The 17017-nt window shown below is 42.7% G+C and overlaps 1 protein-coding gene across 8 annotated transcripts in view; it reads left to right on the top strand.

Moving 5' to 3' along the window:
- znf512 (zinc finger protein 512) overlaps positions 1-16593 on the top strand; it is a 44836-nt gene extending 28243 nt beyond the window's left edge. Inside the window, exons 1-15 of one of the 8 annotated variants that reach the window (XM_024420409.2) lie at positions 7671-7765; positions 8506-8627; positions 8888-8943; positions 9207-9280; positions 9500-9819; positions 9916-10494; positions 10728-10852; positions 10943-11029; positions 11108-11206; positions 12924-13091; positions 13959-14153; positions 14267-14368; positions 14487-14549; positions 14740-14838; positions 15001-16593. In XM_024420409.2, coding sequence (XP_024276177.1) covers positions 8519-8627; positions 8888-8943; positions 9207-9280; positions 9500-9819; positions 9916-10494; positions 10728-10852; positions 10943-11029; positions 11108-11206; positions 12924-13091; positions 13959-14153; positions 14267-14368; positions 14487-14549; positions 14740-14838; positions 15001-15435 — 2511 coding nt within the window. In that variant the 5' untranslated portion in view covers positions 7671-7765; positions 8506-8518 and the 3' untranslated portion in view covers positions 15436-16593. Of the gene's footprint in view, positions 1-7670; positions 8628-8887; positions 8944-9206; positions 9281-9499; positions 9820-9915; positions 10495-10727; positions 10853-10942; positions 11030-11107; positions 11207-12923; positions 13092-13958; positions 14154-14234; positions 14369-14486; positions 14550-14739; positions 14839-15000 lie in introns of those variants that run through there. The other 7 variants (XM_024420406.1, XM_024420407.1, XM_024420408.1 and 4 more) reach the window with 7 other exon arrangements.
- Positions 16594-17017: the final 424 nt, after the last annotated feature.

Here is a 17017-nt window from a genome sequence, read left to right on the forward strand (position 1 = left end):
TACAAATCTCCAGGTGGCGGGAACGGCCCATCTCCAGATTGTCTAGAATGTCGATTTATACTGACTGGCCTTGACTTCGTGCTGATAACGCGAAGGCTAGAGGGCCCCTCTACTTGTGAAATAGATAGAACGTTTAGAAAACGCTGACGTCATTTTCAGTTTATAACCTGTGGAAATATGTGTATGGGGGAGTACTCTCTTGAAATAAACGCTGTTACTTTTGGCTTTTAAGACTGGTCTCAATCTACTTCATGCATAATTAATGAACTTACAACTCATTAATGAATTAGAATGAGTGAGAATCTGGTTTTGGCTACAAAACATACAGGAATTTAGAAATTCCACTAACAATAACACTGTCTCTTATTTTACCCAATGGTGAAGCAGACCTTGAACAATTTATAGCCCTGCTGGAATGACTTGTTCAGTCAAATTTATCCGCCATAGTCGATAGGACCCTCGAGCTTGTAGTGCAAATAATACGTCAACCCCAGGGTGGTGGGGGTCAGAGAAGGAAGCTAGATAGCCTAATGCAATCAGAAAACATAAGCAATAAACGAGCCTACCTCATAAACGTTCACAATCCTGGTAATAAGCTATGCTTCGCAATAGGCCTAGCACATTTACTCAACCCTGGGTGTTGTCGTGTCTTTAAGATCATTAACTGAAGACGGGTAGTTTTTATCAAAGATTCTCTGTAATTAGTTATTACGCGATTAGACTGATTAATCATGTAACCGTAATTACTAGGAAGTCGGGGCACCAAGGAAAAATATTCAGATTACAAAGTTATCATTTCCTAAAATAACTTTTCAGATATTTTATCTGATAATTTAGTCTTTGAATTCATGAATGATTTACTTTACCTCAAGTTAGTCTCATTCCAAACATCGTAAATTGTTGGTTATTTGCACGAACCCAGTAATCCCGATCTCTCAGGGTGGTTAGACTTTTGAATGACTTTTGAATGACTATGATTAAATTCAATTTAACATTTGTGGCATTCTTGAAACATTTGACTTGAGCATAGGCCTTGATTACACGGTCTTAAAGGACACATATCTTGCACTTGTTTGAATGCTGTAGTATATCTTTGATCCGTTTTTGGTCATTATTGGACATAAATTCTTTAATAGATTTGGGGAAATGTGAAAAACCGGGGGGAAAGCCGTAGTAATTTTTTTTTAAATAATATTTTTCTTCCTCCTTCGTCTTCTAATGTCACAGCTAGCCAATGTTCACCCGGCATGTGTTTAGGATGGGTATTGACAAAAAACATGGCCGGCCGCTCCGGCCATTTCTCAATAAGCAATTCATCACAAGCCAACACTGTCACGCCCTGACCTTAGAGATCCTTTTTATGCCTCTATTTGGTTTGGTCAAGGTGTGATTTGGGGTGGGTATTCTATGTTCTATTATTTGTATTTCTATGTTTTGGCCGGGTAGGGTTCTCAATCAGGGACAGCTATCTGTCGTTGTCTCTGATTGAGAACCATACTTAGGTAGCCCTTTCCCACCTGTCTTTGTGGGGAGTTGACTTTTGTTTATGGCACATAGCCTGTAGCTTCACGGTTTGTTTTGTAGTGTTTATTGTTTTGTTTGGCGTCTTTTCTAATTAAAATAATATGTACGCTCACAACGCTGCACCTTAGTCCAGTACCTTCAACAGCAGTGACAGAACTTCCCACCACCAAAGGACCAAGCAGCGTGGTCAGGAGGAGAGGACACGACGGAAACCTGAGAGGCAGCCCCAAAAGACCGAGGAGGAATTCTTGGACTGTTTGAGCGAGGAGTGGTTGGCAGTGGAGAGGGACGAAAGAGTTTGGAGTGTGGAGCAAGACAGTCGATTTGAGGAGCATGTGACCCTTCAGGCACCATGCTTTGTGGTTACACGTACTGTGTCGCCGGTACGCATCCACAGCCCAGTGCGTCCTGTACCAGCGCCCTGCAGTTGCCGGGCTAGGGTAAGCATCCAGCCCGGATGGGTTGTGACAGCTCTGCGCTCCAGACCTCCGGTGCATCTCCACGGCCCAGTATATCCTGTGCCAGCTCCACGCACCCAGTCTCCTGTACATCTGCCCAGCCCGGTAAGCCCTGTGCCAGCTCTACGCACTAAGCCTCCTGTATGTCTCCCCAGCCTGGTGAGTCTTGTGCCTGCTCCCAGAGCCAGGCCTCCTGTGTGTCTCTCCACTCCAGTGATGATCCATGGTACGAAGCCTCCAGTGATGATCCATGGTACGAAGCCTCCAGTGATGATCCATGGTACGAAGCCTCCAGTGATGATCCATGGTACGAAGCCTCCAGTGATGATCCATGGTACGAAGCCTCCAGTGATGATCCATGGCGCGAAGCCTCCAGTGATGGTCCATGGCGCGAAGCCTCCAGTGATGATCCATGGCGCGAAGCCTCCAGTGATGATCCATGGCGCGAAGCCTCCAGTGATGATCCATGGCGCGAAGCCTCCAGTGATGATCCATGGCGCGAAGCCTCCAGTGATGATCCATGGCGCGAAGCCTCCAGTGATGATCCATGGCGCGAAGCCACGGAATCATGGCACGAAGCCTCCAACGACGTCCTCCAGTCCGGAGCCCCCAGCGACGTCCTCCAGTCCGGAGCCCCCAGCGACGTCCTCCAGTCCGGAGCCCCCAGCGACGTCCTCCGGTCCGGCCCGCAGCGAGGGTGCCCAGTCCGGGGCCGCAACGAGGGTCCCCGCATCTGAGCCGCCAGCGCGGATAGATGCGCACCCAGACCCTCCCCCTTAGGTTTGCGGCCAGAGTCCGCACCTTTGAGGGGGGATAGGGTTCTCAATCAGGGATAGCTGTCTATTGTTGTCTCTGATTGAGAACCATACTTAGGTAGCCCTTTTCCCACCTGTCTTTGTGGGAAGTTGACTTTTGTTTATGGCACATAGCCTGTAGCTTCACGGTTTGTTTTGTAGTGTTTATTGTTTTGTTATTTTCTAAATAAAAGAATATGTACGCTCACAACGCTGCACCTTGGTCCAGTTCCTTCAACAGCCGTGACAAACACTCCACAAAATAGTTTTCCAATCAATCGGTTCATGAGCCCTTCCAACTCTTTGGTATTCATGTCTTTGCTCAATGATCCTTAATAATAATCCACTAAGACCTGTCTTCGGGCATTCACTTCCAAGATTGAATCAGAGCATGCATAAACAATCATGTTAACGGTACAGGCTAAAGGTGTACGGAAACGCATTTCCAGCCTGAGGTTACCTTGGGACACCACAGACAGATTTCCTGAGGTGTCATCATCAGGTGATAAATTGAAAGCATACAATTTGTAACCCTCTGAAAAATAATTTCTGTCAATAGGTAAAGATCTTTTAGATGCCTCCCGGTAGCCAGGAATAGATTGCAAAATTCTCGCACAGATATGTTATTAAATTGCAGTTGGAAAGCCTTCGCAGGGACCTGACGTCCGTCCTGACAGAGAGCTACATACTCTGCATTGAAGTGTTGCGAATGAAATGGGTTTTTATGTAAGGTGCCCGTATTAGAGGCGTGATTCCCCCAATCCTATAACAATGTATCAGGGTAAAGGGCCTAGAAAAAGGTTTTCTTGACTGCACATTCTACTGCCCACAGGTATGCTAAAGGTTTTCATGGTAATTCTTTGGAGAGGGTAAATGGCCTTTCCTTTCATCAAAGCCTGTGAGTGACCCAGACGAACTGCTGGAGATACAGACACTTTTTAAATAAAAAGCGTTGCCCCCAACACGTTTTAGCTAAAGTCCCCGTCCTGGGCAGACATCAGGCAAAACTCATTGTCCCTGATTAATTTTAGTCTTAAATCAACCGAATTTAAGAGTAAACGTTCTTGAAAGAAAATGTCAGTGTATAGGCCCTAGCAGATGAAACTCTCGAGATTCGGCACAGTAGAGTATTTTTGTCGTTTTTGGTCCAGACCTCACTTTACCACATCTTTGACTTACTGAATGGTTAACCTCCGCTTTTTAGGGGCAGGCCTGCGCCTTATACCCGGAGGTCTCTTTTTTGGTCTTCGAGACAACATAAGCCCCGAGCCTTCTTGATGCTCGACATCTGGTGACGCCCTTCTGGTCATAGCATTGGCTACAACCTTACTTAATATATTTTTAGCCACTGATTTTAACTGTGGTTTGGCTATGCTGAGGCCTCTCTTCATAAACGGTAAAACCATCCTAAAGAGGTTACGAAATATACCTTCTATCCCCGAACCGAACATGGTCGGGGATCCATAATAGCCGGGTAACCCATTACCCACTTGAGCAACATAGTATGAGACATAGAGGTTAGGGTCGAGATGTTGGTGGTCCATAACCCTTTAAATTTATTTGTATTATGTTTATAAAAAGATATAATACTAATATTATATTATATATGTAGAGAGGTTTTTGTGGGTCTAAAGTGGAGTTTTACAATCATTTTACCATAAGTAAATTCAATGTTTTCGTTCTGATCCGTTTTAAGCTCAACCAGAATGTTTTCAATATATTTCTTGCTTACAGGTATGTAGTGTCGTAGTTGACAGTGACTATATCGCCATCCTTTCCGTCTATATGAACTGTTCTCAGGAGGGGCACACAACTGTCTCCGACCCTTTGGTAGGATATGATGTCGGTATAAACAAATATGTCGTAAAATCCTACATGTATATCCGCAGTGAATGGGAATAATTTATCTTTCACATACGTCCATTTATTGGGACCCATCCCCAACATGTAGGCTAAATTACAGCTGGTCTTTATACCCCCACCAGCGTCCCCTGAGATTTGTAGACTTTTATGTATAGGGTTGTAGAGCAAGAGTATTTCCACATTGTTCTGGGTTAGGAGTTCATTCAACTCTGAGACGATCCTGTCGACGGTTCTATAGAACCCTTTTTTTAAGCTTAATAAGTTTTGCAGGTTCCGATATCCTTTTGCAAAAAATATTACGGTCCTTATCTTTGATATTATACCAACTTTGGGGGTATGTAAGCTCGCTGAGACCTACTTCCCAGGCCTCTGATAACTCTATAGGCTTTGGAAAATTGGTTGTATAATTCAAACTTTGGTTATTACGATATATATGTGAAAACGCATTACTGGGCAGAGTCAGGTAGAAGCCGCTGTGTTCCATGATGCACCCCTGTGTACACGCAAATTATGTTGTATTTATCATGCATGAGAGTTTAAGTTAACCCCTGATGCCTCCACCACATCGTGCTCTAATACCCAACTGTTGAACTTTTGGGGACAGATTTTCCAGCGGACCAACACCCATTTTTGACCCTTTTCTCTCTTTTGATCTAGAAACTCCTCCACGTGAAAGACTTTGTCTTTACCCAACTGTACCTTCTGTAATTCCTTCTCATAAAAAGATCCCTCTATAAGCTCCCCGTCATAATCTTTAAATTTGTAGACGGGGGGTATGCGCGGTAGACATTCGGTAACGGTGGACACATCTTCGCTGTAACCTTGCTCATATATTTTGTCGAAAAAACACCCCTCAACTTGGATATACGCACCAAGTCCCCCACTATGAATTTACATTTTTTTTTTTAAATCTTACGGCGAAGGGGGAACAAACCATACAGATTTTTAAAGACTTGAAAATAGTTTTCAGAAGAGACCTCGGAGGGCTTCATCCGTATACTCTTATTATGGTAGCTGTTGTTGTACCCCTTTACTAAATCTTGAACTATATCGATATATCTATGCATGTTGTGAGCTGTAAAATATCGCCACATCCGCTCCTTCAGAGTTCTGTTAAAGCGTTCAACAACTGAAGCTTTCAAATCTGAGTCTGTAGCAAAATGTACTATATTGTGCTTCTTCATGAGTTTCTGAAAAGTATTATTAAAAAATATATTTTCCTCAATCAGTCTGCACTTTCTGGGGGCTCCTCCTTCCTTCAAGATAGAGTCGAAGGCCAGGGTCACCTCTGCCCCTCTCTTATTTTTTAAGCCCCTTACAAATGCTATTTTAGAGAAAATATCTATAACCGTTAGCATATAGCAATTTCCATCATTTCTATCTGCAAGGGCCTGCATGTCACATAGATCCACCTGAAACTGGGACAAGGGATGAGTAGAAAAAAACTATATTTCTTGGAAATTGTTTTCGTACAGGTTTATGTAGAGCATCATGCATGCAACATGCAACACCCTGTATATTTGGTATAGATTTACAGGCTTGTGTAGCTGAATTTTTAAAACACACACATCCGCTATATAAGTATATAAACAACAAATATGATATGTTACAATTAAATGGTGTTTCAAACAAATAAAGTAAAATCTTAGACAAAGTTGTTTCTAGTTCTTTAGAATCATCCACAAGACGGGATACCAGTTGTGTCCAATGTAGACTCTCGCCCGTATGTCGTACATGATTCATGATTTGCTCCATTTTTAGCACACGCTCTACATTAGCCCAGGCATTGTGTGTTGTGTAGAAAGATACAATGTTCACTTTATTTTCAATAATTTGATGCATAACATTTGTAAGTTCTCTCAAAAGAAAAAATGTATTTATTTTCTCTAACATCGTATGCATATAGTTGCCCATTGCTTTACATCTAAATAACAAATATGTATTGTCACTCGGTCTCTTGGGGTTTATTGAGCCAGAAAGTCATCACATCAGCAACCACAGCTTCCCTGTATTTGTTGTCCACCAGGGTGTGTCGAGTTTCTCATGGATGTAGATCGCCTCCTTCAGTTCATGTAGGAAAGCCTCGGTTACCCCGTAAACTCTGGGAATAGACGGCACAAGACCCATAGACTCCAGGGCTCTGACCAGCGAAGGTATAAACCTGCAGGACCACAGTCTTTTCACCAGCTCCTCAAAATGGTTGAAGAAGTAGTATCTTGGGGGCTCGTATAGGCACGGATGACGGCGCTGGCTGGGGTGATTGATCTCACAACCGATGCATTTTTCTCTTATATACTCTCAAATCAGCATGTACGCGTCATCTGGACATAGGGTTATAAAATTTTGACCCGTGTAAACATTATTTAAAACAGTGATAGGCATGTGTCCTATTAAAATAATTACCTCTGCATTCCATTGGGAGGGGAGTAAGGGGAGTGAACAGGGAAAAAATATGTGTTAGTTATGTAACAGACAATAATATACATATTTAAATACATATATTATATTACTGTATCATACAACATCACTATTTTTTCACTTTCATTCGGATGATGACTGACCCCTCTGAGATAAGCTACACAGAGTCTCCCACCCATCTATCTAATACAACAATCCCTAATTTATACAAGACAATCCATTTTACACAATATAAAGCACAGGTGGCACCAGAAGCCTGTCTGCACCAGTCTCACCTATAAGGTCGTCAATAGTTACCACAGCCACAAAGTCATAAACCCCGCCTATTTCTATAATTTATCTTCTTAAAATGTGATTTTAAACCTAACCCTAACTTTAAACCTAACCTTGACCACACTGCTAACCTTATGCCTAACCCTAACCTTAAATTAAGACCAAAAAACGAATTTTAGTTTTCATTATTTTTTTTGCCTACATCCAGCTGCTATGTCTGGATCAGGTAGAGTACTACTAGGAAGCGGAGCCATCGTAAGGTAATATGAAGACATAACTGATCTGGAATCTGTTTTGCGTTCTGCTCAACAAAACCTGTTCGTACTGGATGGCTGTAAGTAACCGCCCCTTTTACAGTCGTGGTGAATGAGATGGGAATCTCATTTGTTGTCTCCACAAAGAGGGCGTTTCGGGAATGAAGTAATCTCAAAGAGGGTATGCAATATGGATAATTGATACTATAGGTTTTGTCGGAGCGTTATTTTTAATTAGATATCCTCTTGAAAATTTCAGCATGGCCATTTGATGGTCTTTCTATTCAAATAACCGAATCCAACGAGTGGTTAGGCGGATCGTTGTCGGGAGGAAATGACAGAGGGGGACTAAAACAGGAAGGAATGGCAGCTAACCTTGCTAAGGAGTGTGCGGTACGGGTAGACGTTTCACAATGTAACGTTAAGTGTATCAAACAATTAAATTAGTAGGTGGCTACATTGTAGCCAAGTTGTTTGAGCGCGTGTAGTGCAACGGTTAGAACGTTTACATTATATCAGCATCCAGAGTATAGATTTGCTGCAACGTCACTGCAAAGCAAGCGTTCCCCTTTTTTTGTGTGGCTATTCGTGGAAAATGATGGTGGCTGTGGCTCTAGAAACACTGCTACTGCAACACTGCTCGAGTAAGGTACACTACTGCACTGAACAAAACAGAACCAATGAGTTCATATTAGGCCTACCTTTTGTATTCACACGGGCTCATCCTGCGTTTACATAAGGGTTGGTATGCCACGTGATTCTTCTTAATGTGGACATCAAATTACTAACAGAATAGATGTTCCCCATACTAAATAATATTAAAGCCCTTTTATCAATTATGTGACAGTGATGATGTCTATTGATGGACTATGTCATAGAATAATTCAGGCCTGGTGTTGTTTTGCAATACTGATTGGTCAGGTCAACTGCAATCATGGATCATCATCAACTTCATCACACACAAGGAAGCATGTCACCATCATATGTTCCAAGGAAGAGGAAGGCTTCACAACCAAAACAAAAAAGTGGTGTTCCACTACCAGGTAAATGTCACTAAACCGTCACTGTCACTAGATGATTGACAAATTGTCAGTTTACTCAGCAAACTTTAGAGTACTGATAAATTACATTATGTCCACATTTGTATCTGGCCAGTTGCAATTGCAGATGTCTTGAATCATCATTATGATTCATGTTTGGTCTCCATTTATGTATTTCATGCAGAATGTCTTGGAAATACTCCTTCACTAGTGTTTTGTAAGGAAAGAGATTAACTAATGAAAATGTGACCATAATCCAACAGCTATCCAGAAGATGCCAGATATGAGTGTGATGAGCATGATTGGTGTTCCACCTAAGGTAAGAATAAATACATAGTAACAGTCTTTTCTTTCAGTTCTACTTGGCCATTATGAGTGTTCCTATCAAAGCATGGGTGCACTATTCCAGTCCTCAACATGAAAACTAAAATAACAACCATCATGAGGATCTAGAAATGATTTAGCATTAAGCACTTCTACATCACCATATGATGGTCCTTAGTGCAGTGTTCACAATAAACCTTGTAAGATCCTGTGGGACACTGGATCTCTTCTTTACAGTTCTGTACTTGAATATTATAGAATGATGACCCCCATGCCCAGGCGACCCAAAAGATGAAAAGATCATATGGCAGAAAAAGGTCAATGGGCCCACTGTGAGTTTCCTTTATTTTAATTGCCGATTGCTGTATGTTTTCCTTCCCATCACTGACTCCTACCTGTCCAATATTCTCAGATCTCCACAAGTTCAAAGTGTGTAGGTGATAGAGGCATTTGATCTGGGAAATAGTCAATGCTTGTGCAGTTTTCTCTGTGCAAAAGCTGACCAGAGTAGTTGTTGTTATGTGAGTTTGGTGCTGTGTGTCACTGTCTAGGTATGAGGATCTGCAGAATGTCTCTCTGGGTTCTGGTGTGGAGGATTCAACCAGCGAGACGTCCTGCTGCTCCGTGGTGTCTTCCAGCCTGGCTGTAGCCAACGGTGAGCTGCCTCCTCCTCCACCACTCTCTGCCAGACTGCCTCACAAGCTGGTGGCTAAAGACTGCTGGCCCAACCAGGCCCCAGACACAAGCAGGGCCCAGGGCCGGGGTCAGGAACCACACCTGCCCTCCGATTTTGCGATTAAGAAAATGCGGAGAGTGGAGGTGGACAACAGCACACCTGCTACAAATTTCCCTCAAGAAGTGAGACAGTCAGGTAGTTATGTTGCAACCATCACTTTGTCTTCTGACCCTTTCTCTTATAAACAGGTATTCAAGTTTTAGTTCATGTTAAATGTTTCTTTTGATGCAGTTCCAGTTCCTGTTGGAGGTGGGCATGTTCATAGCCATGTCCATAGCGGTCACTCAGTGGGAGGTGGGCATAGCAATGTCTACAGCGGTCACTTGGTAGGAGGTGGACATGCCCATAACCATGTCGACAGCAGTCACTTGGTAGGAGGTGGACATGTCCATAGCCATGTCGACAGCGGTCATTTGGTAGGAGGTGGACATGCCCATAGCCATGTCGACAGCAGTCACTTGGTAGGAGGTGGACATGTCCATAGCCATTTTGACAGCGGTCCATCGGTTTGTGGTCGGCATGTCCATAGCCATTTTGACAGCAGTCACTTGGTAGGAGGTGGACATGCCCATAGCCATGTCCAAAGCGGTCACTTGCTTGGAGGTGGGCATCTCCAGAGCAGTTACCCTATTGGAGGTGAACTTGTCCAGAGCAGTTACTCTGTTGTAGGTGGACATGTTCATAGAAGTCACACTATTGGAGGTGTGACTATCCAGAGCAGTCACAGTCACCCAGCAGAGCCTACCGAGGAAGAGAAATCTAAAGTCTTCACCTTCACAACCAAGAAGGACCCCCCAGTCTACCCCCCAGGTGAGAGGACTCCCCAGGTGGAAGGATTAGCAAATAAAATATCACCATAGATTCAATCCCTGGCAACACTTTACATTAGTTCATCCTATACCTGTGTAATAACAAACATTTTTAGGAACCATGTTGTATTAACAATGTTACGTAATACTTTGGTAATTGCATTGTAATGGTAGGTATGGTTCCTTATTCCACTTGTACAATAACAAAAACACTCCACTTCCTGTGTGGAACAGGAAGTCAAGAAGAAAGGTGGCAGCTGATGATCCTGGGCAAAGGCCGAGTCACGTGCCCCAAGTGTAAAAGTGTGAGCAGGAAGACTGTGGATGGCCTGAAGAAACATATGGAGAGCTGCCGATTGGTGTGTGTGTGTCGTACTTACAATAACAGCCTCCCATGTTGCACTTGGTTCAACTGAATCTCAAAAACAAAACTAATGTGTTCCTTGTAGAATCCCTTCACGTGTCAGCAATGCGGGAAACAACTGAAGTCTTCCACGGGAATGAAGTACCACATCATGGCAGACCACAATAACCTGGTAAGGCCATTCTCCCATCTGACGCTGGTTTTGGTGTGTTCCATGTTGACATTGGTGTTAACGGTCTTGTTTTTCCAGCCCTCACCAGATGACATAAATGGCCTGGATGACCAGTCCATGAAGGAACAATTGAGGAAGGTGCTGAAAAGGATGGGAAAATTAAAATGCTCGAAAGAGGTATGATTCCTTGATGGTGTCTGTATCTGAAATTCCAGTACAGATGTCACATTAACCATTGTTGGTAGTCTCCCTAGGCAGTCTGGTTGCCTCTCACATTAACAATGTTCTGACATACAGTACCAGTCAAACGTTTGGATACACCTACTAATTCAAGGTTTTTTCTTTATCTTTAATCTTTTTTTAATCTTTATCTTTTTCTACATTGTAGAATAATAGTGAAGACATTACATCTATGTAATAACACATATGGAATCATTTAGTTACCAAAAAAGTGTTACACAAATATATTTTCTTGATGACAGCTTTGCACTCTCTTGGCATTCTCTCAACCAGCTTCACCTGGAATGCTTTTCCAACAATCTTGAAGGAGTTCCCACATATACTGAGCACTTGTTGGCTACTTTTCCTTCACTCTGCATTCCAACTCATCCCTAACCATCTCAATTGGGTTGAGGTCGGGTGATTGTGGAGGCCAGGTCATCTGATGCAGCACTCCATCACTCTCCTTCTTGGTCAAATAGCCCTTACACAGCCTAGAGGTGTGTTTGGTCATTGCCCTGTTGAAACACAAATGATAGTCCCACTAAGCGCAAACCAGATAGGATGGCATATCGCTGCAGAAGGCTGTGGTAGCCATGCTGGTTAAGTGTGCCTTGAATTCTAAATAAATCACAGATAGTGTCATGAGCAAAGCACCGTCACACCTCCTCCTCCAAGCTTCATGATGGGAACAACGTATGCGGAGATCATCTGTTCACCTACTCTGCGTCTCACAAAGACATGCCGGTTGCAACCAAAAATCTCAAATTTGTACTCGTCAGACCAAAGGAGAGATTTCCACCGGTCTAATGTCCATTACTCGTGTTTCTAGGCCCAAGCAAGTCTTCTTCTTATTGGTGTCCTTTAGTGGTGGTTTCTACGCGGCAATTCGACTATGAAGGCCTGATTCACACAGTCTCCTCTGAACAGTTGATGTTGAGATGTGTCTGTTGAACTCTGTGAAGCATTTATTTGGATGGCAATTTCTGAGGCTGGTAACTCTAATGAACTTACCCTCTGCAGCAGAGGTAACTATGGGTCTTCCTTTCCTGTGGCGGTCCTCGTGGGAGCCAGTTTCATCATAGCGCTTGATGGTTTTTGTGACTGCACTTTTCCACATTAACTGACCTTTATTTCTTAAAGTAATGATGGACTGTTGTTTCTCTTTGCTTATTTGAGCTGTTCTTGCCATAACATGGACTTGGTCTTTTACCAAAATAGGGTTATCTTCTGTATACACCCCTACCTTGTCACAACAGAACAGATTGGCGCAAAAGCATTAAGTTAACTTTTTAACAAGGCACACCTGTTTTAATTGAATTGCATTCCAGGTGACTTCCTCATGAAGCTGGTTGAGAGAATGCCAAGTGTGTGCAAAGCTGTCATCAAAGCAAAGTGTGGCTACTTTGAAGAATCTAATATACAAAATATATTTTTATTTGTTTAACACTTTTGTTTGGTTGCCACATGATTCCATATGTGTTATTTCATAGTTTTTATATCTTCACTTTTATTCTACAATGTAGAAAATAGTAAAAATAAGGAAGAACCCTAGAATGAGTAGGTGTGTCCAAACTTTTGACTGGTGCTGTAGGTCTGGGATTTCATAGTCTACATCGTTGGCACATGGGAACTATAGATGTGTTTCACTCTAAAGGACTGAGTTACATTACAGGGATGCACTGGTAGTTTCACCAGCATCATGGGTTACCTGTACCACATGAAGAAATGTGGGAAAGAGGAGTCTGAGCTGGAGAAGCTGCTTCTCAACTGCCAACACTGTGGCAAGGTCTACAAGTCCAAGGCAGGCCTGGAGTACCACCTCAAGTCGGAGCACGCACCAGTGAGTTCGCTATATTGCACTGCCTTTACAACAGGGATCTTCAACTAGATTCAGGGTTGGGGGGAGGGGGTACAAAATTGCAAATCATTTGAAGACCGCAAATTGACCACAATAATTAGAAACGGATATAATATTTGAATAAAACAATCATTTTAAACCTTGCTTACATTTGTATATGATCACATCTCTCTATTTTGCGTGGGAATACTTGGGAGCAGATTTCCAAAATTATAATCAAAAGGTCAATGACGACCAGCCAACAGACCGTAATGTACATTGTACCAGCTCCTTCCTGGCCTCAAAAGAAAAACAAGCCTTATGCCGGTAATAAAATCCTATTTTCAGCTTGAGCTTCCTTATCAAGTTCTCTGCATGCACAGTGAAGCTCAGCTTATCATCAACCCACACACCCAAATATTTGTACACTTTAACTTGCTCTATAGTATGTCCAGCCAATGTAGCAATGACATGATTTGTAACATGCCTGGCATTTATGTCCAACAATCCAGAACTTGGTGGGGTCAAATATAACCACCTGTGCGCCAAATTCGTCCTGGGAGCTACCAGTTGGGGAATCCTGTTTTACACTATACACTTGTCCACTAACTAATAAGACAGTCTTTCAAGGTTACAATTCACTGGGTGACATTCCATCGCACAACATGCCATTGTGCTCACAATCTGTAGCAGTTACATTCTGGCAACTTCAATGTCACAAACATTTCTCAGTATATCCCCCCACCCATTTCCCTGAGCACCCCATTCCTTGGTCTCTCTTTTCTTTTTTTAGCTAATTTCTCCTCTCTAAATTATTTGAGCTTCTCTTGAATGGGTGATGATAGACAGCTGTCTCCCTCTCCCCCACAGGTGCCACAGAATGCAGAGGAGGAGGAGGTGAAGGCTCAGAGAGAGCCCAACCCTGAAAGGACACCCAGCGGCCGGGTCAAACGCATGTCAGCCCAGGTGGCCTTTTTCCACCTACAGGAGATTGCTAATGACGAGCTGGCCAAGGAGTGGCCCAAGAGGAAGGTCATCGGAGACCTTGTCCCAGATGATAAGAAGGTGAGGACACTTTAACACTAAGATAGTCCTAGATGTGTGCTCATGTACTGTATCTATTCCTGTGGGTACATTGACCTCCAGATGTACCATTCTTTTTCTGTTGGGTTCCACAGCTGAGATATGCCCGGCCAGGGCTGCCTGCCTTCAGTCAGGAGGTCCTTCGGAAGTGGAAAAACGAAGTGAAGCTGCAAAAAAAAGTTCAGTGCCCAAACCTGGTACGACCCATCATTTTTTTAAATGATCTTTTATCCCATATTGCGTATAGTTGAGATGTTGCTCACTGTACTATACTTGTGTTATAATGTGACTAGGAAACTTTCTGGTTTCCCTCAGGGCTGCGGCTCGGTCTACACCAGTGTGTCTGGACTGAAGGCTCACCTTGGGCTCTGTGGAAGGGTATGGAATAGATTTACTCTCACTGCTCTGCTGTCTTTCACTTCCAAGTACTGCAACGTATCCAGAAGACAGGGAAAGTTATTCAGCTGAAACTGAGTCAATTCTTCAGCATAAAAATCTGATGTATGCACAGGAATTAAATCCATTATTAAGCATCTATATCAACCAAATCTTTTCTCTCATTATGCAGGGGGACTTTGAAGCAGGGAAATACAAATGCCTAATCTGTAAGAAAGAGTTCAACTCGGAGAGTGGGGTGAAGTACCACATCAATTCTGTCCACTCCCAGGTCAGAAATGTATTTGTTTTAGACTTTTAACCTCCATGATGACCTACTGTATCATATTAATGTATAATGTTTTGCCATATGAATAAAGTACTGCAAAAATTCATGTTGTAGTGCTTTTTGGTGGCATACTATACTAATTTCCTTTGTCCTGTGTTTTCTTAGGACTGGTTTGTGGTGACCTCAAAATCCAAGAACTTTGATAAGGTCCTAAAGACCAAGCCCAAGGTGCACAGCACTGTGAATGACCCCACTGACCAGCTCCAGCAGCAGACCCTCCATGTCTTCACCCCCATCCTAGAGCCCTGGCAGGACATGCAGATGGGACCCCCACCAGCGGTGCCCGAGTCAGCCTTGCAGGTCAACCCTGAGGCAGCAGAGGGGAAGAGGAGGGGGAAGGGGAGAGGGAAGGAGAAGGACTGCTATGACTTCACTGGCAGTGATCATTCCAGCAGTAGCAGCAGTGGCAGCTCCAGCAGTGGATCAGAGACAGAGGAGCCTGAGGGCCAGAGACACAACGTTGACCAATGGGCACTGCAGAGACCCAGTATCATCGAGACCCACCCTGAAGCCGCCAAGCGACCCAGAAGCAACCTCTAGTTCGGTTTGATCACCTGACTTCAGATCAGGGGTCCGTTCAGGAGGGTGCAACGTTACAGAACGTTCAAATAGAAATGCATTCTGCATTGGTCCTGGGATGTGTAGTCTGTGTTTCAACTGTAACTATGAGATCATCTTAGCCAACTTTTAATGTGTCTTATTATTTTAATAAGATTTAGAACTTTTTTGTTTTCTGACATGTTTACTTAGACTTTTTTTACCCCCTATTATCGGTAGACTTGTGTTCCTCTACAGATTGTGTCTAGTGAATGGATTTATTATTTCATACAACTCCTTATTATAACTGAACTGTTATCAGACCTCTTTTTACAATGGATATTTAACCATAGCATGTGGTGTTAATGTAGCCTGCATTTTATATCATGGATTGTGAAATGTTAACGCAGGATGAATTTGAAATACGGTGGTTGATGGTTATAGTTGTCCGTGATGTGTTAACGCTGCATTGTTTGTGGATGTACGGGCCAGATGGAAATAGGTGCATTTGTCATTTTATTTACTCCTTTTGTGCCCCTCTGCTGTAAGATTGTATTTAGTTTATTCTTCTCCTGTTGAGATTTGTCAGTGCGCTTCTGTTTAAGGTTTTGAATAGATTCATCTGTTTTACTTACTTTTGAATAATGAAGCTGCCCTTAATTTTTTTAACGATCCCTAACACATTGATTGTTAACAATTGGGTTTCCCTATTTGATGGCTTAGAAAATGTTACAAAGACAACCAATGTCTTTCAGATCAAAGATTCTGCTTGCGTCCGTGATCCCTGTAACAGAAACGGGCATAGTGCATGTACTTTTATATTGACTGAAATGAACTGCTCAGTCTAATCATAGGCATATTCCCATAACCCAACCTTGTGAAAGTTGACAAGCGTGCCATCATTTTTGTCTGGCATTAGACACTGCTTCTTGAGATGACTTGTGTTCTGTGTTTAATGAACCAACTGTTGTTAGTCAAAGGAAAGGGAACACACTTCAATTCACCATTTGTGTACATTTGTATTAATGGAAAAACTATTGATTCAAGATTAGAAAACTGCATTATACCTTTTTTTAGAAGTACTGTAATGTACTCCTTTTTTTAACTACCAGCAGTGTTAGCTATATCAACAGGTGAAATAAAAATATTTACATAATTGTACTAATTTTCCATTCTCATTTTGCCATTGTTTACACAGCAAACAAACCGTATTCTACTAATAACTGCAGGTGTTAAATTAAAGATAAGTGATGTGTCGCCTGAACAAGCTCTGGTTCTATTCACTTCAGTACTTTGGCCTCCACCTGTGGCAGAAATGTGTGTCACAGCCATGCAGCGAGGCAATATATTACTGAACAAAAATATAAACAAAAATGTGAGGTGTTGGTTTCATGAGCTGACATAAAAGATCCCAGAAATGTTCCATTCCAATTTTGTGCACAATTTTGTTTACATCCCTGTTAGTGAGCATTTCTCCTTTGCCAAGATGATCCATCCACCAGACAGGTGTGACATATCAAGAAGCTGGTTAAACTGCATGATCTTTACACAGGTGCAGCTTGTGCTGGGGGCAATAAAAGGCCAC

The sequence above is a fragment of the Oncorhynchus tshawytscha genome, linkage group LG05, assembly GCF_018296145.1.
Source record: "Oncorhynchus tshawytscha isolate Ot180627B linkage group LG05, Otsh_v2.0, whole genome shotgun sequence".
NCBI lineage: Eukaryota > Metazoa > Chordata > Actinopteri > Salmoniformes > Salmonidae > Oncorhynchus > Oncorhynchus tshawytscha.